At 39.5% G+C, this 27144-nt stretch overlaps 1 protein-coding gene across 16 annotated transcripts in view; it reads right to left on the bottom strand.

Moving 5' to 3' along the window:
- ELAVL2 (ELAV like RNA binding protein 2) overlaps positions 1–27144 on the bottom strand; it is a 183578-nt gene that overhangs the window by 48114 nt on the left and 108320 nt on the right. For all 16 annotated transcript variants that reach the window (XM_032393683.1, XM_032393684.1, XM_032393680.1 and 13 more), the window contains one exon: positions 12647–12750. In XM_032393683.1, coding sequence (XP_032249574.1) covers positions 12647–12750 — 104 coding nt within the window. The remainder of the gene's footprint in view (positions 1–12646; positions 12751–27144) is intronic.

Raw genomic sequence — 27144 nt, 5'->3', positions numbered from 1 at the left:
ATTATTTTTTTAGTATTGTATTTGATATCTTTGCCCTTGGTGGGGGGAGAAGAAAAAAAAGCACATGTACGATGGCCATTAATAACTTTTAAGGCATATGCCCTTCCATACAAACTTGGAAACAAACCACTGACCTTGCAATGATTCCATATAATGTAAAAGCCCCTAAAGGGATGAAACTCTTGAAGATGAAGTACTCATTTTTACTAAACCTTTAATGTTCTTAAAAAATTATTCCTCAAACATCTAAAGGAAAATTTCTAACAGTATTCCTTCAAACACCTGTTGTAAACGTAAAAACAGTTTGCAACCCATACCTATATTACAACTAAACCACAACAGCCAAGAAGTGTTTTCGAGCCTGTTTTAACCCAACTGTCAGGAATCTAGTGTGTATATGCATGTATGTACACACGCATATGCACAAAACGTTAGGACACCACCTCACTTTCTTTCAAGGAGAGCCTGTCTTTGGTAAACCTTAATGAGTATAAACTATACACCATTAAAAAAAAAAAAAAAAGAGTAACAAACATTTTGGATTGCTTATGGCATTTATCTCTCACATAGACCTAGATGAAAATTTGTGTGTGAAACACATACATATGAGAAAAGGAAAAAAAGGATAATAAGAATGTTATTATAAATCCTCCCCTGAGCCAAAATAAGTTTTACCAAATATATTTTATGGACCTGATGTAAGTTATTCAATAATTTAAAAGGAATAACCCCTGAAATATTACTGAATGTTTTATAACTTCAACCTACCAAGGTATTTTTCTCTCAACATGATTAGACATTAGAGAATAATCACAGGGAAAGCTTTTTTAAATGAACTGATCTGCAGGACTAATAGTCTTGTTCAAAGACAATCCCTCATTCTCCAAACATCTATTAGACACCTGAGCTGTAGATCCCCCCAAACAGCTTTAACAAAAGTAATTACTGTATTCCTAAAGCCTTTTGTATGACAGTGTGAAGATCTTACAAAAGAGGGTTTTTAAGGAAAACACCGATAACCTTAAATGTACACAAGGAACAGACCATATCACTGCCGTTCATAGACTCCTCCGAAAATTTAAAGAGAAGCAATAGGAGAGGAAAACCACCTTCACCTGGGTTGCAAGATAAAATGCTCTCCTGCTTCAGATGTGTGGAAGCCCCTCACTTTACCTTGAGAATCCAGTCCTTCGGTATTTAATTACACTGTCGGGAGCACTGAATGGTCTGGCACTGTGCCCTTTCCCTGGGTCTCGCTGATTGATAGCATCAATAACATTCACTGGCTGTAATTAAACCGCCAAATTGTACCCCCTTTGCCACTTGGTAGATCAATGTTCTTTAATACTCAAAGGACAAAGTACAAAGGTGAGAGGGGTGTTTTTAGCCCTCACCTTCACAGTTCATTTGACTTTGTACACCAGAGCAGTATGCAGACAATGAATATTTCACAATTCCCCCAAGACACTGGTTAATGAAGAACACTATGGAAAATCCTGTAAGTTGGTGACAATTACTTATTAACCCATTTTTGCAAATCTGAGAACAGAGACATTCTAAGCCTTCTGGTGACAGTATGCACTGCTTTCACATAGCTTTGGGAAAAAATTCAATTTATAGGTCAAAAGGTTTCTACATGAAGGTGACAGAGTAAATAGTTTTTTTTTCTTTAAATATTTATAACATGCTATGTGGGGGAGTTTTTATGATAATAGAGCAAATTCCCATTTATTCAAACCATGACTAGAAAAGTTCAAACATCCAGATACTGGGGAGGGGGAGAAGAGGGGTGTGGTTGGGAGCCTATAAATAGGAAATAAATTTTTATTGCATTTTAAAAGCAACTTCCATATTCTAAGGATTCACAACCATCTTGAATCATATAATTCAACTCCCAATCTCTATACTAATATGAAATCTACATTTTAAATGAATGGGCCCCAGAAGAACCATGCTGCAAATTCCCTACTCTCAGAATCAAATATTAAATGACGTTTATGTACTTGTAATGCTAAAAGTATTTAATGACACCGAAATGCTCTGAAAATGAGTATTCTGTGTGTGTGTGTGTGTGTGTGTCTGTGTCTGTGTGTGTGTGTGAGAGAGAGAGAGAGAGAGAGAGAGAGAATGTATTATTTAGGTAAGTCCAGCATTATATTCAATAAAAGTATGCCTGTTAACCACAAGTATTCCAGATAGTTTATGATAGAACCCACAAATGAAAATCTTATCTACATATAGATTTGTTTTGAAACAAGCACTACAGACCCATCCAAGTTCAAATCATTAAGGTCCACCAAACAATGTTCCTTGTGTCAGACCACCACCTATTAATAATCACCTGTAGTGGCTGGTTAAAATACAACCTTTGTTCTCACTCAGATGCAATAAGTTTTGACTGGGATCTAGAAATATGCATTTTATCAACCACCCCACCCCAGGGATTCTGATGAACATTGTTTTGGCAGTCCCTTATGTAGAGGGACTTTAAACAGGTAATCCTCAAACTCTGGGGGCATATTCGGGATTCCTAAAAATTAGCTCTCCTCCTTGTCACCCACCAATGTTGGTTTCCAAATGAGTAAGAAATTCACAGGTAGCTTGAAAGTAAAGTATATATGAATATAAATCACCAACAAATACAAAAATATAAAAGTAAAACAAAGCCCATAAAACTCATCCCAAGGTATTTCCAAAAATCAGCCTGGCTAGCTGGGGCTCAGCTGGATCAGGGAGCTCTTCAGCCTGGCTGGTCTGTGCAAAAGGCTGCTGTGCTTAATTCTAGGAGGTCAGAGCCACTCTCAGTGATTCCAGAAATCTTTCTAGGAATATGAACAGGGTCGTTTGGGTGGAACAAGTGGGAATAGTCAAATTTCTAAATAGGCATTTAACAAAGTTTGTGGAAATGAAAGCATATTCTGAATGATCGGTTTCCAGGACCACGCAGGCGCTCTGCTTTCCCTTGCTTTTCCCACTGCTCACCTGAGGGTCAGTGAGGGTCACTTCAAGACTCATTAGCAACCCCAGAACCTATGCAGGAAGGATTACACTTCTCATTCCTGTGGGAGGAGGTAACCTTATACTAATGACCAAAAAATAGAGCACATTAGCATGATTTATTGATTTTTTTCACAACCTACTTCTCTATAGCACAAGGTAACTACAATAGTTATTTTTTTGTTTTTTTAAGATTTTTATTTATTTATTTGACAGAGAGAGACACAGCGAGAGAGGGAACACAAGCAGGGGGAGTGGAGAGGGAGAAGCAGACTTCCCGCAGAGCAGGGAGCCCAATGCGGGGCTCGATCCCAGGACCCTGGGATCATGACCTGAGCCGAAGGCAGACGCTTAACGACTGAGCCACCCAGGCGCCCCTATAATAGTTTAAATATCCAACAAAATTAAACCAACGAAGTAGACAGAGTGACTACTTTCTTCAGAGTAAAAGTAGCTTTTCAATTCCTCCCCAACTAGATTTCTAAAATACCACTTTAATATAGAAAAGACTGAAAAACAATATTCTTCATCTTCTCTTGCTGAAAGTCACAGGCCAACACCAAATACTTTCTACCTCCAGATGTTAAATAACACGTTTCACAATTGTGCAGTCAGTACCCCCCCCCCCCATTTTACAAACGAGAAAGCTAGACCAGGAGAGTGAGAGCAGGACATAAATCCAGGACTTACGGCTCGAGGTCGATGCAGCATTCAAAGGAGCGCTTCTCACTTGGGGTGGGGGGCACACACGTAGCAGACTACCTATACCGTTTTCAAAACACAGCCCTCTTTCCCTGCTTAACTATAAATAGTAGGTCAAGAAACTTCCCAAAGAAAAACCCCCACCAGTCAGATGTCATGCTTGTAGCTCAGAAATGATGCTAAGGACAAGGACAGGAAAATGTGGCAGAGGTGGGAGTAAAAGGAAATGGACCACACGGGCTTTTGTAAAGAGTCTGCACAAACTTAGTAACAAATGCACTTTAACTTTTAAACTTGCATCTAAGACTCGCAAGAACCTACCAGAAAAACATTCCTGAATGGGTCGTGTCCTATAGAACAGAGATCCGGAGAGTTACTATAATAATTCTTTTACTCTCCAGTTACCATCAAAATACTTAAATCTATGTGAACTTGCCCATCTGCTGAAAAGGACCCCCAGACACCGGTGTTCCTCGCAAGCTGGAGGTGTGGCTTTCTCCAGCACTCAGCCCAAAAGAGCAGTGTTTCCACTGCCAAGAACAGCTCCACTTTCTCACACCTAACAGAGATCTGATCCAGAAAGTCTCAAGACAGTAAAAGACCCAAATTAAGGTGCCCAATATTCCATTTGTTTGTAGTGGTATCTGTAACCTATTTCTAAGGAAAACACCTGAATATCAATAATATGAGATGGAAAGAAAATAATATAAGCCACCAGCATTAGCCAGCGTGACCTTACATTTCTGTTCCTAGTGGTGCTGTTAGCTGCACTGTGTTTTTTTTTTTTTTAATTTTTTTTATTGTTATGTTAATCCCCATACATTACATCATTAGTTTTAGATATAGTGTTCCATGATTCATTGTTTGTGCATAACACCCAGTGCTCCATGCAGAACGTGCCCTCCTCAATACCCATCACCAGGCTAACCCATCCTCCCAACCCCCTCCCCTCTAGAACCCTCAGACTGTGTTTTGAGCAAGTCCCTTAACCTGAGCTGCATTTCATTGGTCAAAGGGAGTATTTGCCTGGGGCGCCTGGGTGGCTCTGTCGGTTAAGCATTGGCCTTTGGCTCAGGTCATGATCTGGGGGTCCTGGGATTGAGCCCCACGTGGGCTCCCCACTCAGTGGGAAGTCTGTTTCTCCCTCTGCATCTCCCCCCTACCCCACCCCACCACTCATGCTCTCACTCTCTAAATAAAAAAATCTTTAAAAACGGGGGGGGGGGGGGGGGGGGGAGGGTATTTGCCTACAAGAGACTATTGTTTTTGCATAAATCCAGACAAGTAAAAGGATAAAAGTCCTATACAACTACTACAAAAAGTAGATAAAGAAATTAAGGGACCCTTCTTCAGAAGTTAGCATACCTATCTTAACCTCTCAAGCTAACTTTGTAGAACAGACAGAAGCCACCCAACTACCTGGTAATACTTCTCCCAAGTCACAAATGAAAGGCCACAAGCCCTAACCTACCCTTAAAGAGCAGTAGAAAAGATAAGCAGACAAGTGTTAACAGGGCCTAGTAGAAATGGCTTTGCTGATACACATCTATGAAACAGGCAGGAAAAGTAGAGGCTTGGATAATAAAATGATCTATAAACTCCTTCCTAAGGAAGATGGGTTCAGTCAACTGCTGAGACTCTCCCACCATCCCCCTGTCCTGTGGTTCACAAGCAGAGATGGGCAGGAAGCAAGTGGAGACACTGCTATTGGAACCCTCCTCCTCACCTATCCGTCTGTGCAGGCTCAGCCTCTGCTCTAGCAACCATGAAAAAATATCTACAGAAAAGCCATTCAGATAATGCCAAGTTATTGCCCTCTGGGAATTTTCAAATGCCTCATTTCCACTATGAAGGGAGCTTGGAAGGAGCAGGAGTAACACTAGCAGGCCTGAGCTGGGACAGTGAAGTTCTGGACTAGGCTAGACCACCTACCCACACTCTCTAGGCCACCCAAGGTAAGTAACAACCTATGGTGCTTTTTATGGTTTAAAAAAAAAAAAAAAGCTCACAATGGAGTATTCTGCAAACACATGACGGGCATTATACAAATAATGCCTTATTTAAAAAATCTTATTCCTCATTTCAAATGAGGACTATGTAAACTGGACTCAGTATAGATATAAGAATTTTATTTAAATGTATTGAAGAGGTTCTGATAATCTGATGTAGCAATATACTGGTAAAACTTGGCACATGGCTCTAGAAAGTTCCAGACCACGGGTTAAAAATGAAGTTACTATACATTCAGTCTTTATTTTTAAAAAGGCAAAGAAATTATTCACTCAGCTTCCATTCTCACTTCACTTCTGGTATGTACTTTTTCCACTTTTTTTGTCCCTCCACAAACGAAAGTCTGGCCAGCCAAATAGCAATTTGGTTAACATCTCAGAAGTTGTCAGTTAATTTGAGGCCTGTCCTTCAGACTATTACTTTCAAATTTTCCACATCTGGTCAAGGTAGAAGGTAAATGATGATCCATATGCAGCAGTGCTGAAATGTGGGGTACTTCATAGGAGATGCTTTGTAAGTTTGTGAAGCCCACACTTCTACAAACATCTACACTTTGTACCTGCACAGAAAACAAAATCAACTACATAACCCAAAAGAACACTGGGGTAGCCTGAGATTCTCAGAGAGACATGGGGTTTGTACCAAACAGACCTTCCCTTCCTCACAAATAAGTCCAATTCCTCACTGCCCTGCTCAAAACTCTGGTGGTTCTCCCTCACCTACGATATAAAACCTGGGCATGGCACACCTGCCTTTTTAAATCCCCCTATGCTCTCTGGCTCCTTTCTGCATTACTCCCCCTGCTTACTGCTCTAGCTAATTCTATGTGGTTCCCATACCATCTGCTTTCAAACTTCCCTACAAAAGCATAAGCTCTCAGCATTATTGCTATTACGAAACCCACTTGTCTCAAACACCCCAAAATGGTGCCGCAGATATTCTAACAGAGCACCTACCAGGTGGCAAGCCTAACTGCACTTACATTTCTGCTTCCATGCCCTTTCCTTCTCTACACTGAAGAGCCAATGATTTATGCAGCATTTCCTAACGGTCAGAATTGAATTTTATAAAAGAACAGTTTACAATGGTAGGGAGATCCAATGCCCTCCGCAGTAATTCTGTACCGAAAACAGGGTTGAGCGGTTTCCCAGCACAAATTTTACTAGAGCTGATAAACTTTCAACAATGGCAAAGAGAAACCGTTAAAACTGTTGTCTCTTCAGGATGGGGTGCTGCATTTCACCACTAACTAAATCATTCAATGATAACCATGAGTTCATTAAATATTTATTAAATAGTTACAGGCCTTTCTTAAAATGCAATTTGGCGACCATGGAAAGTTAAAAAAAAAAAAAAAGACGCAGGTAATAAGCATTCTCAGTGATGAATAAATTAATTTTACAGATAAAATGGAAACTTAAATGATTAAAAGACTTGTCCAAGATCACACAATGTCAGGGAGACTAAAATTTCAGAAATGTAGTTCTGTATTCCTCCTATATTATTAAGGATATAGTTCCATAGGAAGAAATTTTTGTGACCTTGGGTTAGGGAAGGGTGTCATCATTCAACACCAAAAGCATGATAAAAGAACAAATTCATAAATTAGACCTGGTCAAAATTTAAAACTTTTGTTCTTTAAAAATCCCTGTTAATAAAATGAAAAGACAAATAAAAAAAAAATGAGTATAGTTCATGCTAAACACACAAAAGAAGTCTGTGAATATGACAGTTACTGGGAAAAGGATAGGCTAGTGAGGAAAAGATATAAACGTAACAAATAATTTAAAGCAACACAACGGCTCAGAATAACAGTTTATTAGCTTTACTTAATTGTCTCTAACAAACTGAACACTTTAAGAAATAGACACTATTTTTAATTAGTATTCCAATTTTTGTAACAGTTTTTCCAGATGATCTTAAATAGTGGTTTGGTTACTTTAATAGGAGAAATTTCACATCAACATGTATCAATTAATAACTTTTAAGCAAAGGTGAAATTTAGGCTGGTTTATGTCTGAATGATTTAAAAAAAAAAAAAAAAATCTGTTTAATCGAAACCAAATTTAGGCAGTTTTTCCATGCTGGTAGTATTTCCAAATAGGGATTTTTTTTCTTCAGTGGGGCAGAGAAGCCATGAATTTCTCGGGGTACCTATCAGTAATAACAAAAAAACTTCTATTCCTTGAGATAAAACCTCCCACTTTCAGATAAAGCAAGCCCACTTTTGGGAATAACAAAGATTCCTACACTCCTTATAGAAGAGGGGGAGAAGCTGGGAGTGATGCTGGGAGTAAAGACTTCCATCACCTATTCACGGTACTTGATGGGAGGGAGGGGGAAGGGAGCATGTAAGATTTTTTGGAAATATTCAGTATTTTACTCCACTAATTATGAATTTAAGTTTGATACCATTAACCTAGGCAAAAAATATATCTTCCGTTGGGGGGCGGGGAGGAGTATTAGCTTGAAGCCATACCAATTTAGATTTTATCAGTACTTGAGACCCCTAAAAACAAAATAAGCAAAGAACATGAAGACCACAAAACGAAGGGTTCCCATGGGGACCAGCGGGCTCTTGATGAGATTCCCCTGCCAGTATACAATTTTTGACACTGTCTTGAGGAGACTCCCCCCTCCCACACCTGAATTGTACATATACTACCTTTTCACTACCCTCCCTGATATGAGAAGTTAAGAACATCTCGTATTCTTCACACTGTATTTACCATCTCAGTATCGGGGACAATGTGGGCAGGCTTTAGCATGACTGCCTCCCGTGTAGCTCAGAGATGGTGTGACATCACCAGCAAGGTAAGCTGCCAAAACATCGACCTAATCAGGAAAAAATGTGATCCTTAGGAGAAGACAATAACCAGTTTGCAAATTTAACCTATGAATGCTATTTATAATAAATATCTTTCTAACATAAGGTGAACATACTAAGTTTTTCTAATTTCTAAGCCATACTTTTTAAAAAGTGGAGATGATATGAACTAGTTTTTACTCTGAATGCTGAACTATCATTCAGCATGCTAAGAATTATCCACAAGATTATCAAGGTAAAAGATGAAAACAGGGCGCCTGGGTGGCTCAGTGGGTTAAGCGACTGCCTTCGGCTCAGGTCATGATCCCAGAGTCCTGGGATCGAGTCCCACATCAGGCTCCCAGCTCAGCGGGGAGCCTGCTTCTCCCTCTGACCCTCTCCCCTCTCATGCTTGTTTCTCTCTCTCTCTCTCAAATAAATAAATAAATAAAATCTTAAAAAAAACAGTCAGAACCTTTAAAAAAAAAAAAAAAAAAGATGAAAACAAACTGAACTTTGCATGCAAAAATGCCAAATAGTTAGAGAACCCACCTATTCAGAAAAGGTACACTTTGGTGTTCCTATGTGCTAGGTCTTAGACTTGCTATCATGAACTAACTGGAAAGCATATTAAAAAGCAGATTCCTACATCTCACCTCTGGACACTGATTCAGTAGTTCTGAAGTGGGCCCAAGAACCTGCATTTCTAACTCACTTCTCCTGGTGATTCTGATGCAACCAACTTTAGGAATAACTGCTTTAGGATTTCGCAGCACCTGAGGGACTTTGCTTCACTCACTGCAGAAATACTGAACATCTGTCATTTATTCAACACACCATCCATCTATTGCACAAAACCCTACTGGGCTAATGCTATTAGGAAGCTCCAGGATAAACTGCTAAATAAACCACCTTTCACAGCACTTCATTCACTGTTTCAATATTCCAATTCCTAGGAATTCTACCAAATGCATACTAAATGCTAGGTGGCTTGGAAGACAACTTGAGGAGCACACAAACATTTGAATACTCACATATGATGTATGTACTAATTAGTCTACTGCAGCTTTCTAAAGGGAAAGAGTTTTGCCACATTAAATATAAGAGTTTTAAAAGAGCCTGGTCTTAGCCAAACTCTTTGAGCACTAAGGTCTCAACTCTCTTATTGGGGGCAGTGGCTGAAGGAAGAACTTCAGATGGGCTCCCATAAATTCTATTCAACTAAAGCAGTGTGAAAAGGTATGCCAGGAAGCGAGACCTACAGGGGCATTATGTGCAGAGCCTGAGAAGATCAGCTTGCCAGGGAAGAGCCAGGCTGACCACCACAGAAAGTAGTAATAATACTGGGTCAACTCCAAAGTTGACTCAAATGATATGATAAAAGAGTAAGGAAATACAAGAGAAGTCTGAGTGAGAAGCAACATGAGGAGAGTAGTGTTTGTGTAAGTTTAGCCCAACAGCCACCACCAGGATGGACTGCAAGAAGGATAAAAAGGCTAATTTATGGAATGGTATCCCAGAGAATGGAGTGGTTTAAATGGAGCTTCCAAAAGGTACTTGAAGCAGCAAACATGAGGAAAAAACTGGCTCAAGATGTTGCCTAAGAACACAAAACATGTCTCAGTGAAAATAAGAGGAAAAAAAACATACAAAGAACAGACAGACAAAAATGGTGCTCTGTAGTTTTGGAAAATGGTCTGCTTTGCCTCTCAGAGAAATCTGGGCCAAATTGAGGATACCAGCTGTTATCTGATATTTTTACAGGAACTGAATGGGGGCGGGGAAAGAAGTAGCCTGCTGCTTCCCCACCACTCCCACCCCCATTTCAGAAAATCAGAAGAGAAGTAGCAGATGTCACAGTTTAAAAGCCACAAGGCATTACTGTCCTTTCTTCCACATACTCTGCACAAGCAGCTGGGCCCTGAAGAGAAAGCCGGGCAATGGGCAGGGAGGAAGCAGCTGTCATCAATGGACTCCTTGCAGGCCATGGAAATTTACTCTCTGGCGACCCGTTTCCCCTGCATTTCTGCCTTCTTGTGGACATTATTGCAAAAGAACTTACAGCAAAAGAACTGACTCACTAGAATGAAATAAGGGTGGCTATTTCTGGAATGGAGAAAAGGGTATGTTCTGGTGTGAGCCATCCCAACCATCTATTCCAATTTCTTCTTAACCACAACTCAGGACCTCAACACTAAGATAAATTAGCAGCAATTCTGGAAATCAATTTAACATGGGGAGGCCTGCAAAAGTCCTCAGGAGGACAGAGAGCACAGAAAACAATTTGAAGATAACTGGATATTAGAGGTCTTTTTTGACAGCATTTGTTATTACTTAATAGTAACAGTGCTTAATAGTACTAGTAAAATAGGGTGCCTGGGTGGCTCAGTCATTAAGCATCTGCCTTCGGCTCAGGTCATGATCCCAGGGTCCTGGGATCAAACCCCGCATCGGGCTCTCTGCTCAGCGGAAAGCCAGCTTCTCCCTCTCCTACTCCCCCTGCTTGTGTTCCTGCTCTCGCTCTGTCAAATAAATAAATAAAATCTTTAAATAAAAAAAAAATAATACTAGTAAAAGGTTAACCTTTGTGACACAAAAAATGTGCAGAGAAGTATAGAAATTAGAAAAAGTAATTCATATTAAAAAACCAAGTCCTTGTGATCATAGACTGTATTAGAAATCTAATTTTTTCCCCTCAAATTTTGGTAGCACAATAACCAGCTCATTTTCTGGCTAAAGAGTGAATTTTTTCAAAGGACATTTTCTTAATCAACAAACATGTAGAATCCTTGGACACCTTACATCCAAATATATTTGGGAGCCCCCCCATACAGTTCCCTTTAGATGAGACAGAGCTAGGAGGCATTTTTCCTATGTACCAATAAATATAAAGAATGAGATGTCAAAACTATCCAGAGCTAATGAATTACCTTAGCTGACAATTCTGAGAGAAGCAACTTTTAAGCACAAAGATGACACTGCATTTCCAGATTTCTGAAAAAATGAGCAGAAATCTTCTAGACAAGTCTCTAAGCAAGATGGATGCCACAATCAGCCTTGACTAACTTCCCCTCATCACTTTAGGCTGTAGTCTGACCTGACTTCTTAAATCAAGGGTGGAAAATAGGTTCCAACTTGAGTCAATTGATAGAGGTTGTCTGGAACACTATTTTGAAAAATATTTGGGAGCCACATCTAGACTCAGTGAGAAAGACTGCCATGATTGATCGGCAATGTCTGCACTGGGCAGGAGAGGCAAAATTGATGGCATGTGCACTAAGGATTTGCCAGAAGCAACATCCCTTTTATTTTCTAAAAGAAATCTATACTGCAAATTGCATTTACTTCTTATCCAGACACAATCTATGTCCGCATTCCAAAAATTCAAAAAAGCTGGAAAATACCCACAAATTACCGACCAATTGTCTTGAAAAACGTAACAGGAAAAATAACCTGTGTGGCATGTAAGCAGGTCCAGTCAGTCTCCTCAAAGTTAGAGCAGAGTCAGAACAGAGACCACATCCAGCTTCCCAGCTGTTTTTTATGATCCAGGAGCTAAGAATGATTTTTACATTTTTAAATGACTGGGACGAAAGAAAAAGACTGTTTTGTGACACATGAATAGGACATGAAATTCAAGTTTCAGCTTCCATAAATAAAGTCTTCTAAGATCACAGTCGCATCCATTCATTCCCGTAGTTATTGGCTATGGCTGCTTCAAGCTACAAGGGCAGAGCTAAGAAGTCATGACAGAGACCGCACGGCCCACAAAGCCTAACACATTTACTACTCGGCCCTTTACAGAACAAGTCTGCCAAGCCCTAGGCTCAAAGAACTGGTCAAAGGTTTCCTCAAGCTATACTTCTCCAAAGGAAGGAGATGTAATTCAGCAGTCTTCACAGAGTACTTAGCAAAGAAAGTTGCTGCTGTTTACCCCTCCCCTTAATATAGGAGTGATTACATAAAATACTCGTGAACAGTTTCCCCCATCATGCAACAAACAAAAAATTGTGCTATGCCTCCCAGAGAAGTGTCTATGTGGGCATGAAACAAAGGAAGAGAACTACAAGACGACTTGAATCGTTTTTAATCTCTGTTCTGCAAGTAGATATAAAAAAATTTTAAACATACTTTGATTGTTTTGGTTTGAAGTCTCAATCCATTCAGGGTATTGATAGCTTTCTCTGCATCCTTAGGGTCAATGTAGTTCACAAAGCCATATCCCAAGCTCTGCCCTAATGAAAGGGAAGGAGAAAAAAGGCATATATTAGTTCTACACCACTGATGACAGAGATCCACTCTCATTTTGGCATATGGTCAGGTCATTAACACCAGCACGTTTTCTCAATAGTAAAAAGAAGTCTACATTAATTCTCCTAGAAATATACATGTGGTCTTTTTTTCCAGCTTCTGTCTACTACATTTGCAAGTTTAAACATCAGTTAGAACTCAGCAAGCTGTGCATTTAAAAACAAAACAACAACAACAACCCCACTCTCACCCCCACATCTCCACAGCATTCCATCAAACATGTCCTGCCTGAGCCAAAGCACCCAGCAGCAAATGCAAGGTTCAGCTTCAGAAACTGTGGGTGCAAGTCTCCGCCAAGCTGCTGAGTGGGCTTCACGGGCACGACTTTTTCAGTTTCATTTTCTTTACCCATAAAAGGGGAAGGCGTCAAGCATCAACCAAGAATCTGTCAGCATTCTGTACATTGTAACCTGACAAACTTATAGCCTTTACCAAGTACAATTATTTCCATTTAAAAGGTGAAGAACTGTGTGTTCACATGTGCACGTATATGTATACATGTACATTTATTTTATAGGAGAGTCTCTTCAAATAAATTGAATCCAATTTTCTAAAAAAGGTTTGATGACCTACATAAGGATACAGGGAAATCTGAACACAAAGATTTACACCGAGAACATCCAAGCCAATGAGAACATGCAGGAAAGGAAGAAAGAGTATAAACAAAAATAATAAAACAGAATTTCTGAAGAGTTGCTTAACAAGGAGTATTGTGTTGTTTTTCCCTATCATCTGAGCGCTCTAACCCCTGGCTCAATGATATCCCAGCTCTCAAACAAAATGGAAGGTATTCAAGTGATTGTAATCAATGGAATGCACACATAAGTAAAGCCAATCCGAAAGGTCAATTTTTCAACTAAGAGGAAGTTTCTCAGTTTCAGAAGGTAAGAAACACTAAAGGAGAATAAGTAACAAAAATGGACATAAGACAGGTTTAGTCTACTAAAAGTCAAACCAAACTAATTAAGGGTTTCCCAGGAGATGCTCAGTAAAGGTCCAAATACTTTTTATTAAATATATTTTTTCATCAATTTCATAGCAAACTGAGGGATTTTTTTCCTTGATGAGAGAAGGTGCATGTAGTTATGAATACAGGTATTTAGGATAGGCCACACTGGTTACCCTAATGTGGTTCCCTATTAACTACACAAGGAGAGAGAGAGAGAGAGAGAGAGAGAGAGAGAACACTAAATGCAGTACCAAATAACCATGAAAACTTGTGGTTGTATTTTGGGACCATTATCAGAATTTGGGTGTTTGTACAACACCCAAAACTAGTATGTCAATTTACCTCAATTTAAAAAAAAAAAAAAAATGGGTAATCATTGCCAACTTATGCCCTCTTATCAAATTGTATTTTTTTTCCTGTTTTTAAAAAAAGAGGGTGACAGAAGAGCTAAAACTAATTCGGTTCATTGTTTTTTCTCACACTAATCAGAAATTTTGTTTTACTCATGGTTCTATTTTTAAAAAGTTCCATGGGAAGCCACTGTATTTTAAGCATTCAGCTTTTTACTAATTCGACATTTACCATGGGTCTATCGCACGCATAGTGCCCTCTTACAAAATGTGCTGCAGTTCTATTGTCTTTGAGCAGGATTCATATGGGCTAAATGTAAAAGCTGCTCAAGGCAGCAGTTTACGATGGACACACAAGAGTTCTAATCCTGCCTCTGCTGTTTACCAACTCTCTGACTTTGAAGAAGCTGCTCAACTTCTCTGAGCCCTATCTTCCTTATTTCTAAAATGAGAGTAATTTCTACCCAACAAGGTTGCTGAGGCAGTGATGAGAACATTCACTACTGATAAAGTAAACCATTTTAGTCAAAAGATAAAATAAAAAAATTAACATATCCACTATATGTTAATGAGGTTCCATGTATTCATTTAAAATTAAATCATGAGGCCCTTGGATGGCTCAGTCCATTAATCGGTTAAGCATCCGACTCTTGATTTCGGCTGCGGTAGTGATCTCAGGGTTGTGGGATCAAGCGCCTCGTTGGGCTCTGCTCCAAATTCTCTTTCTCCCTCAGCCCTTCCAACACCCACCCCCATGCTTGCTCGCTCTCTCAATAAAATCTTTTAATAAATAAATAAAATCAGGAAGATGCTACAAATATAATGGGGAAAGGAAAGGCAAGCCAAACATTGTGTAGTTTTGTCACACTGCTATTCTATAATAAAATATATCAAATCATCAATTATAACCACATTAAGAGTCTATTTCTCCTATATGGCACTATCCTCACACCTGCATTTTAGCAGCTTCTAATTAATCAAGGTGCTTTTTCAACCTCAGTCATACACTGGAATCATCTACAAAACTTTAAAAAAAAAAACAAAAACACTATTGCCTGAGTCCTAGTCCCAAAGATTTTTATTTTATTGGTCTATTATGAAGCACTTGTACCAGGTTTTTCAAATTATGCTGATTCTAACATGCAGCCAAGGTTGAAAATCACAGTTTCAATGGTGAGAGATAATCTGGGGCTGCAAATCTGGCATCTGGGACCCTTGAGAGGGGCCACGTGTTAAGGGTCTAGGCATGTGAAGACATCCTGCAGGAAGACTGTCTTTTTTACAGATGCATTTTCAGATACAAGTGATGTCTTCCCTCCAAAACCTTCAAGTTACCCAGCACTTCAGAGAAACTGTTTACTGGCCTGAGGAGGTCACTCTCAGGCACAGCAGTGCCTGCTGGAGTTGGGTCACCAGGTAAAGGAGAAAGCCTGCCCTGTCAGTCCCTGCTTAACTGTCTGCCAGGCTGGCCTCTGAGGGCTTAAGCACACAGTAGGCACTCAAAAGCTTGCTAAATGAATGAATGAGAAACATAGTGGTGTTATGTATTTAACCAAAGGCATTATCATCAACATCACATCAGATGGTCCATCCACTAAATGGGTCTTTGACTTGACCCTCCCCCATAGCAAGCATGGCTAGCTGTAATGAGTCAGCCACGTTTCTACTACCTGTAAATTGACTACACTCAGACAACATTTTATCCCTAAATGATCTCTCCTCCACAAAGTTTCTAATTTGCTTAGTGGCATTATTAGGAAAATCACCACCCATCAATTAGAATGTGTTTGAGGTAAGCAAAATTTTACTATTAATCTAAGGAAGATAATACAAAAGGAGATATTTGCTGCAAAAGGGTTGCATTTCTAAATCCACTATAGATGAATTAGCATGTTGGCACTGGAAGTACAAGGGAGTTAGGAACTTGAGCGATTTTCACTTTAAGGTGTTATTGAATACTTACAATATATAAAGGTTTCCCAGAGGATACCAAGATAGGCAAGGCTCTCCCCCCCATTCTCACCTTCCAGCTGTGTGGTGTTTCACTGTTTAATTTTAGCCTCACATGTATCATGTGAGATACTCATTTTCCTCTCCTGAAAGGGAGATAATGATTTTTGAAGCTGGGCAAGGTCAATCAGCATCCTCAAATCAAAAAAGCAGGTAGGAAGTAGTAGACAAGATTTGAATCCAGGACTCTCAAATGCTAAGCTCTTCTGCACTCAATTCACAGCTAGTTAATATATGAACCCAGACCATCTTCAATATGCTTGAAGTATAATGTAACCAGGTATTTTCAAAGAGGGTTCTACCACAAACTGTTTTGAGACAGTTGTCCACTGTCTCAAATTCCTGTACTTCATGTGCAAATATCAGTTTCAGTATATATGGATTTCAATGTTATTATTCATTCCTATGACAAAGTAAATTGTATCTTATATAGTGACCACTTCACTTCAGGTTATCCTGAGTGCAGATTATTTAGCAGGATAGTGGGAAACAGTGGATCCGCTGTTTCCCACTCTTGTATTCATCAGCTAGTAACAGTCATAAACCACCAGGGAAGGCTTGGAAACCAAGCATCATCCATCCATACCATCCAAATCTAGTTTTCAAATCATTCTGAATTTAGAATGTGCATATTGATAATCTCAAAACCAAGAATCCTTTCTTTAAAAAAAATTTATAAAGCTCTACATTTAAATTCCAAGTATAAAAAAGCCCAGTGTGATTAAAAGAAAACTGAACAAAACGACAAAGCTAAGCCCCTTCCAAAAAAAACCTTCAAGACAAATAAATCCTATCTTTAAAAGCCAAAAGATTCCTTCTGGTAACTGGACATCAAGAATAACGTCAACATCACCTGACCCAGCTATCCTTACAAGCAACCTGTGGTCTCAAGGCTCGTAGGGATTTTTGGAACCATTAATCCAAGCCTTGGTCCAAACGGCCATGGCAAGGATTCTAGAATCCCACCAGGAGAAAACCACATGAACAGTCATATGGCCTAAGACCTCCACACAGGCACTGAAGACTCCAGGTCAATGCCAAACTTCAGCACATGTATTCTATACTCTGCGTGTGGTAATGCCTTCTGTTTTGCATCATCCTGTTTAATCTAATATACATGCCACAGAAGATTCCTTCTTCACAAGAGGTAGAAAAATCACGTACAGACTGCTCCTGGCATGAGAAGAACAGTGAGGAGCAGGCTACTTAGAACCACAGTCAAGTGATCTAAAGCACAGAGCTGAAGCACTCCACAGGCGGGGGTCAGGGAAGAGGAAAGCAGGAAGAGTCCTTACAGTAACAAAGTGCTGGTGGGACACACAGTAAACTCCAGTTTATCCCAAACTGTGCGTAATTCAAAGCAGCAGCCATTCCCCTGCCATCTACATTGCTTTTATTAGCATACTTTAATTAAAAATTTAATTGCATATTTTAATTAAAAATACACAATCTTCTGGACCCATTTAATTCAAAGGTCACTTTATTTAGTCTTTTCTATTTCAAATTACTACCAATGTGCAGAATATCAAATTACCCCCTCAGGTTTAAAGGTAAAGGTAATAGACCTCCATAATTCTTGATCATAAAGCTGGTACGTTAATTTTATCCAACTAATATTAAGTGAGACCCTTCTCAACATGGAACTGTGGAAAGTAAAATTCTGTATTACAAAAAGCCATCCCACATATTTCTCACCAACATTTAGCATTCATTTGTTCAGCAATTGTAGAAAGTCTACTTTCTGCTAGTCCCCAAGGACAAAACGTTCCTCTTCATAAAAACCTAAATTCTAGGGCTCTGGGGTGGCTGTCGGTTAAGCGTTGAACTCTTGGGTTTCTGCTCAGGTCATGATCTCGGGGTGATCTCAGAGTCCTGAGAGCAAGCCCCTCGGCAGGCTCTACGCTCAGCAGGGAGACAGCTTGAGGTTCTTTCTCCCTCTCCCTCTGCCCCTCCCCCCCCCACTTGCTGGCGTGCTCGCCCATGCTCTCTCTTTAAAATAAATAAAATCTTTGAAAACAAAAACAAAAACCCCTACATCAGCTAGAAGGAGACAAAAGAACAAGCTCCACAGTGTATTAGAAGAATATAAGGACTAAGGAGATAAAAGAAGCAGAGAGGAGAGCGTGGGGGAGAGGGGTCAGGGCTGCTATTTATATAGGGTGGACCTCATCCAGAAGGTAACACGTGATCCAAGACTTGAAGGAGTAACTCACAGTCTAACAGGAAAGCTTTGTAAGACGGACTTCAGTGCAAGGGGTATCCCATAGGGGTATCCTATCCTGCCAGTTCTAACAGCTAAATCTGCCCCTCCTCCCAACCCCCCTTTGCATTAGCACAGATCCTCATGTATTATTCTAAACTGGATTATTGCTACAATACCCTAAACCATCAATCACCCTTTCCCTAGACTCCTGTGAACTCCTAAACCAGCTGTCCTCCATCATGATGTTGCCCAGATGATCTTCCAGTTATGCTCTGGTTTCCAAGGTTATGTTCTGGTTTCCAAGGTGGTCATCGGCTTCCTGCTTACTTCCACTATTCCTCCACACATACCCTAAAATGCACATTCAGTTCCCTGGGCCTGGAATACACATCTCCAACCGGCCAATTCCCACATACCCTTTGAGACTTTCTCTAAGACCCTTTCCCTGACACAACTTGTCCCACTCCCAGTATACACTGTTCAATGCGCCTCAGTCCTTCCACGGCCCTTATATTATATACCTTTATCTTACTACACATGGGTAGTGAGTCAACTTGGATTACCATCTCCCCACCCCACTTTAAAACTGTTGAGCAAGGGCAAGCTGAGCATAGTTCCTGGCATAGAAAACCCTAGCAGATTATTAACTACACGTTCATTGAATGAACAAACGAGCTAATGAACAAAGGAACAGCCATCTGCCTTTCAAGAAAGTACGGTTTAGAGGAGAGATACCCTGCTCCCCACGTCCCTACATTGTTCCAGAAGGATTACAGAACAAAGGTGTTCAAATGTTACAGTGTTCTGTCCTTATAAGGGAGTGATGTAAGATGTATTTTTTAAAATAGTTCATGTAAAATTTTTCATGAAAAATTTCGACAAATACCATTTAAATGAAATCTCAATTTTAAAAAATAATGTCACCTAGAGTAATTTGATAGATTTACATAAATCTGTTTCACAAATCTGTAAGTATGAATTATAGGATGTCAGCATATAATTTTGTTGAAAGTGCTTTTTCACTAATATAATTAAGTCTGCCGAGACTATTCATGTACAAGTCAAATAAAATGCAGAGTGAATTCTGTAAAAACCTGGTAGTTGAATCAACAATAAAAGGTGACTATGCTGATTGATGTGTATCTATTATTTCATTTAGAGCAGTAGCAATGTTTTATGAAATAAAAAAGGACAAAAGCAGCATGAATCTTTTCTAAATCCCACAGCAGAAACAGGTCACTATGGTCCTCTCTGACAAGCAAGACTATTTGCAATCTCAGGTCTAATACTGTAATACTTAAAAAAAAAAAAAAAAAAAATTTAAAAGATTCACTGTCTCCAAACGTGGCCCGATATAAAACTTCATCCCCTAACAAAAAAAGCAAATAATGTGAATTAAGAAAACAAGTTTACTCCGGGGGTAGGGGCGGGGGTGCAACTTTTGTTTTTAAAGACAGACCTATCCCTTTCTCTCATTGTTAACACCCTTCTTTCCTCCTCCCCCAAACACGATAGAGTTCCAAATGTGTTGTGCTTCTTCAGATGGACTTTCTGTTCTTGGGCATTGGTTATGTGTGTCTGTTCAGACAGGCTGTGCACTGCAACTCTGGCACCAAAGCGGGGAGCACCAGACTTTGCAAAGGAGCTCTCTTAATATCTCGGATCTGATGTGTAACAAAACCGTGTGGATACCACACACATCAGGGGAAAGGTTTGAGAGAATCTCAGAATAGAGGGATGCAATCCTCTCTAGTCACGTTTTCTCTCCAAATTTTAATTCCTGACTTAGCCTGAGTCTCCTCAGATGCAGCACGCCAGTTGCAGCAAGACCTTTCATTTAAACACTCAACTAACTCAGGTCAAATTAAACAGGTCCTCCTAGCTGCCCTCTAATGAGGAAGATCAAATTGTGAGGCAGAGGACTAGTGAGATCCTATTACCACAAAACAAGCCAGCCTCCCTGAAAGCTCAGAGCATTTTTACCAGCTTCCCAAAGGACATTACCAGGGATTAGCACAAGGAAGGAGAATTCAACCTAGACGCTCACATAATACAGAAAACAGATGGCTCACTCGAAGACTTATCTTCCACCCAAATGTTAATAAAGCTGGCCTAAGACTAAAATGCCCCAATATTTTAAAAAGGTTTTAGGACTTCACAGATATACTGAGATAATAGAGAAGAGTTTAAATTGTAACTTTTCTGCTGAAATCAAAGTTGTAAATAGTGATCATTTGGTAAATATTACCTAAGCAGCCTAATTCTAAAGGGAGCTGTTAACATCCTCAGCACCAAGGCACTTTCCTTTCAAGTTAATTTTAATGGCCATATCTGTCCTCTGATTATGGAACTGGTAGAGCTCTATTTTCCTATGGTTCCAATCCCAGTAATTATGAATCTGCTGGCAATGCAGTGTGACCTTGCTTAAGTTGGTGAAACTGTGGATTCTTAATACATCACAATTTCAGACAACATTAAGAACTCCCACACAATTCGGTCTTAGGCTATGGAGAACAGCAACAGCATATTAAATTCGTGAGTATTGCACATGGGTACTAAGATGTCTTGCATCCAAGACCAGGAAAATTAGGAAATATGATCTTTATCCAAAGTGAGGAAAATAAACCAATTGTTCCAGCAAATACATCTTTGAATAAGACTTCACGTTGGAGGTTCTCTAGCCAGAGACAGTGAGCTACTGTAGCATCTCAACACCACAGTTAAAATAAAAGCCAGCTCTCATTACTTACTAATTTAGGTAGTTGCCCTCAAAGAAAAATCAGCAGTGCTACCTTAAATACTGGACCTGCCCCCATAATGAGAGCAAAAGCTAAAAAACTGGCAGGTGGCTAGAAAGGCAGACACTACAGTTCAAAAAACAAAAACAAAAACCAAAACAAAAAAACACCTAGCAACTTTCTTTGTTAAAAAAAAAAAATCAACAACTCTGAGCTAAGGCAAAAGTACTTTCAGCAGATCTAGGTCCGCCTCCACATTCTCATTTCTTTATTAACTCTATACAAATTTCTTTTTTTCATGTTTTTTTGTTTGCTTGTTTTTTTAAGTAGGCCCACATCAAGCATGGAGCCCAACACAGGGCTTGAACTCATGACCCTGAGATCAAGACCGGAGCTGAGATCAAGAGTCAGATGCTTAACCGACTGAGCCACCCAGGTGCCTCTATACAAATTTCTTATAATTCTACACACACACACACACACACACACACACACACACACACACGAGTTATTTGCTTTATCTTGTGCTTTCCTAAAAGGCAACGGAGTTGTTCATGTAAATATCATTTGAGATGAGGGCAAAAGAACTGTGTATCTCAAAATATTGTTGTGGTAAAGAGAGAAATCAGTTAACAACTGCAGTAGTAAAAAGGGCATCTGCTGTTGCTTGCACTACCAACTGGTGTCAATCTATGCACACAGGTGCACACACACTCATATACACACACACTGGTGAGCAGTCCATCAAAAACCAATACAGCTTCTTAATGTGTTTTTCTCTCTTTGTAAGACATTATTTTTTATTTAGATATTGCAAGAAAAAAAATTTAAATATCCTTAAACACTAGAATTAGCTCAGTGCCCTTTGAAACTGTGTCAAAGAATCTCACAAACCACTATGATGAGCTCCCTGTTTTGTCCAGAACAATGGGAAATATTAGTCTACAAATCCCACCACTTCCACCTGATTAAAAAAGAAATCTTGTAAGAGATAAATTTTCTTCTTGAACACATAACAGTTTGTGTTAAAAAAAAAAAAAAAGAAAACAACTCATCCAAAAGTTAAAAGCTCACCAGCCAAAGCCTTCCAATACAAAAAGCTCAGTAAGTCTATGGGAGAAGTCTGTTCCTACTGGTCCATGACTGCTTTTATCTAAGCTTTCTAGAAACAAACAGTACCACTGCCTAATTATAAACTGGCATCAAGCAACTTATAAGTCTTCCAATACACATACTCATATTTAATTCTCACGATAAAGCTCTGTGTAGATAGATCTGTACCAATTTCACATTTATAAATTTGGAGGCCCAGACATGCTAATTAACTTGCTCAAAGGCACAGTTAGCTGGTTAATGGTAGTTAGGTTTCTCCAAAGCCAGGGTTGACCTTTCCAAAGTTGGTCTTCCCGGCATATACTTCACTGCCTTTGGCCAAGTTTGGGAATTACACTGAAGCAGAGTCCCGTATATCCAAAGGTCACATGTTTTCAACCAGGATATTCATAATCTCCAAATACACCTGCAATTATTTCCTTGTTGTCATGTAATCGATTGACTGGAACTTCACTACTCTTTCCTAATCCATCAAGACACTATGTACAAAAGAAAAAAAAAACTAGAAAAAAAAAAGGAATGGCATGCTGCAGGTGCACAAACCATTTAAATCCTCAAAACAAATCCATCATTACAAAACAGATTAGAGATATCCACATTATAAAAAGATTCATTTAAAACAGGACTTGATTTGCATACTCTTTTTCCAGAAACTCAGAAAGCAATTCTTATGGCTAAAGCCAAACATGTTTGCTACTGCCAAAATTGTCTCCCACACAAGACACTTCTCTCGTCAGCAGATTGCATTGAAATGCTTTTATACGCACAGTGTGGTTTCCTAGCTGAAGAAAAGCAGGTGGGATCAATACCACATGCTCTCTGCCCTCTTTAGATCTTTGCTCAAAAATTTAAAGCATGACAGTAAATAGGGAGATGCAGGCACCTAATGAATGTGGAACATCTATAGTTAATCACTGGAGTTTCATGCTCAACCAGCACAAACTTGCAAAAGATATATTTAGTTGGCTGAAACACAGAAGAAACTTAGGAGTTTCTTGACAGAGAAATAAGGAAATAGGCATACGGAGAAGAGCTAATGTGTAGAGAAAGACAGAGGAGATGGTTGGACCAAAGGCATGCTGAATGCTGAATGAACAGCACGTGGTCTGTGTAGAAGGAAGCCGACCGTAAGAACAGGGGTGCCCCACATGAAGGTCAGTAGTGGTCATACTGCAGCATGCACCAAGCAGGGAGGGACAATGAAGAAAAGATGAGAGAGAACTCTAGGGAGGTTAACTTTGGAAGCCTAGAACAATCAGGACATACAGATCTAAGACCAAGAAGACCATTGAGGAAGAAATTTTGATAAGCCAGAAAGGGGATCTGACCCAAATGCCTTTCATTCAAGTCCCCAGAGATCTCTAAAAAACAAAAATTACAGGATAAAAACCCATGACCTCTTTCACAAGTCCCTACAAATCTGAAATGGCTAACCTTCCTATCTATTCCTTATTCTCCTAGTCCACAAAACCTTTTGCTCATGCTACCCTTCTCTGAGCCTCTACTCTGACCTTAGAATAAGCATGATTAACTGGACCCAAAATTGAACTTTTGGACCAACTACTACACCCAAAATTGAACTTTTGGACCACTATTCTTTTCCTTTGGTGGGCCTTCCATAATAAGGGCCAGGAATGGAATCAAAGGCAAACCCTCCTACCCCAGTAGCTCTGTACTTCCATGTACCTTCTCACCTTCCTAACACTAACAAAAGACAAGGAACCTTCTGAACCTTAATACTCAGCAATTAACATAGAGCACCAACCCAACAGCCTCTCTAACATTCATTCATTATGCAGCTAACAGATATGGATAACTCCAGCCATCAAACAGCAAAACCCAACTTGACTACCCAGGGAAGACTTATGATTTTCCAAAACCTCCTTTACAAAGCTGTAAAAATTAATATACCTGAATCCTCCCCACCACCCACCCCCAGTTAAGTTGCTCTTATGGGTGGAAAGTGTTAATAGTACCATAAACAAACACAAAGTGTTAAATCTTATTTTGACATTTTGTGCAGCTAACACAAGGTTATACATGATTTCTGAATGCACCCACATGCCTTAGTCCTACACATACAAATGGTGATACCAAGTCAAAAAAGAAAAAGAGTAAGAGGGGAAGGCTGGGTCATTTAAGAAGGGGACCCTGGGGGGCATGTGGCTGGCTTAGTCAGTTAAGCGTCGGACTCTTGATCTTAGCTCAGGTCTTGATCTCAGGGTCATGAGTTCAAACCCCGTGTTGGGCTCCACACTGGGTGTGGGGCCTACTTAAAAAAAGCGGGGGGGGGGGGGGGGGGGGGAAACCATGGAAGCAATACATCATCAATCTGAAAAAAAAAAAAAAAGTTTCAAATAAAGCAAACCATGTATCATTTCACCTTCTTATCTGTATCATTGATAAAGTATACTCAATATATGTAACAAGGCTTTCACTTGGGGACAACTTTTCACTTTAGTTCATTTTATTTCAAAAAAAAAAAAAAAAAAAAAGACCATAATTAAATTAGAGATATTTTTAGCAAAGACAAAGGAAGTAAAATTCCAAAGGACATCCACTGTCCCCAACTGACACAAAGATTTACGTATAAATAACATGTGATTTTCCTTTTGTACAGCACATTTTGTTTAGTTTACATTTAATAAAGAAAGGCATTACCTTTTCAAGAGGATATGAGGAACATGGTTGTTCCCCACCCCCCACCCCCACCCCCGGCAATAGTCACATAAAAGGACTGATTTTTATACTTAGGAGAAATCCCCAAACAGACCAATTGTGTTTGGTCAGGTTAGGGTATAAATGCTGACTATAAAGGAAACTTATTTAAATACTACAGACACAGCTTCAAGGACCTCAAGAAAGCCCTCTCTGAACCAGTGAGGAGAAAACATCCTATAGAGGAAGCCAGTAGTACAAGGTGAAAGTTTAAAAGCTGCAGGTCACATGGGAACCATGGCTACAAATTAAGTCCAAGAGGTACCCAGACAGAAATAAATATCCATTTTGTTTTTGCTGAGGGACAGCTATGTTACAGCAAACCACTCTGAGACCACAGGGCAATTTGCCTGCCAATTAACAGATGGCTTCTAAAAAGAAATACAAAATGGTCTGGCTCCCATGATTGGCACATTCATATCACACATAAACATCTCTGACAAAATAATCTAGTTTGAAAGTTGAAAAGATTAACTATTGTGATCCTCCAAATTTAAAATTCACACAAACACTTTAATTAAGAAGCAAATGCTTAAAAGATTTTGCTCAATGACTCATTAGCACACAAAAGTGATGTGTCCCTGTCCTCATCAGCATCACAGTAAATGCACCATCACAATGACCTCGAGAAGCACAGAGGCTGCTCTCTTACCACTGACTAAAAAGTATATTAAAAAGGTAATATGCAAATCATATACTCCACAACTTAGTCCATCTGACCACTGCTGCTAACTCTGGACACAATTTCCCCCATGAAACAGGAAAAACCTAAACACAAAAATAATCTTTTTAACTTACTACCATTTTATCTCAAGTACCCATGAACCTAAAGCAAGATGGTGGGAAAAAGAATTTTATTCAACAAGTGCACCTAGGGTGCCTGGCTGGCTCAGCTGGCAGAGCATGCAACTCGATCTCGGGGTTGTGAGTTTGAGCCCTACATTGGGTACAGAGATTCCAAAATAAATAAATAAAAGAAGTACTAGGTACCTACACTTTTAATTTATCTTAAGGACTTTTTTTAAAGTTTTTTTTTTAATTTGAGACAGAGCTAGAGTGAGTGAGCACAAGCAAGAGCAAGCGAGGCTCAGAGAGAGAGGGAGAAGCAGGCTCCCCGCTGAGCAGGGAGTCCAACATCAGGCTCAGTCCCAGGACCCTGGGATCATGACCTGAGCTGAAGACAGATGCTTAACTGACTGAGCCACCCAGGTGCCCCTATCTTAAGGACTTTTAAAATGATGCTTGCTTTCATCTGCTATTACTGAAGTTACCTGATTACATATCTGAGGCTCACTCTTGTGGAAGATGCTGTGTTTTTAATAAGGACGTCTGATGTGAGAAGCAACTTCTACAGACAGAACTCCTAAGCTATTTGGGTCACATCACATGGCAACTCCGCAAACAAATTTCAAGATTAGGGCAAAGAAAGGTGACATAAGGCATCTCATTCAGAATATCCATCTTTTTGCCAAAAGTGTCCCTTATAGAAAAGGGGGCTGGGAGTGTAAGACCTCCTGCTAACTCAGCCCTAAGATGCACATATGTGAAAGGATACCTCATCTGTGGAAAAAAGCTGGGCTATATGCACTCTCTCATAGTCATCCCTGTGACTCCACCATCTACCTTGCCCTTGTCAAGTAAGTTACACAAATCAATTCTTACCAGAACATTGCAGTCAGTCATGTTAAAGAGCCTCCTAGGCTGTAGAGTGCTATACAAAATGGTAGGTATTCAAGTACAAGTACACCACTCAGATGACGATTTCACTAAACACAAGTCTTTCAGCTCATTCCAATATTCAATAACCTTTAGTGTCAAGGAGTTTTCTTATGTTGTTGCTGACAATTTTTTCCTTGCTATTTATTTGTAAAGGAGCTGGGGCCTAAATAGTATATATTACAAACTAATCTCCTTTATTTTGGGAAAACTTGAAAAATCTTATGTATGGTGCCAGATCACTTACCAGTCAAACCTTATCCCCAAACATAATGCAATGTTTAAAATAAGGGCTTATTCTAGCTGTCCTCATAAACACCAACATTATTAAGGTAGTCCATTTATACCTAGATTATCAATCTCATTTTCCTCAAATAAGAATATTTTCCCTAGCAAGAAAACATATATATTCACTGAAATGCATCTCTTTAACCCAAAGCCTTCCATACTGTACTTGGGTTCTTGAACTCCACTCCTCTCTCAAAAAATTACATCTGAGACTAAAGGAAGTAGAACTTATA

Source organism: Phoca vitulina, unplaced genomic scaffold, assembly GCF_004348235.1.
Source record: "Phoca vitulina isolate PV1807 unplaced genomic scaffold, GSC_HSeal_1.0 scaffold75, whole genome shotgun sequence".
In the NCBI taxonomy this organism is placed as follows: Eukaryota; Metazoa; Chordata; class Mammalia; order Carnivora; family Phocidae; genus Phoca; species Phoca vitulina.
The sequence above is the reverse complement of the archived record's forward strand: the minus strand, read 5'-3'. Positions and strand labels throughout refer to the sequence as shown.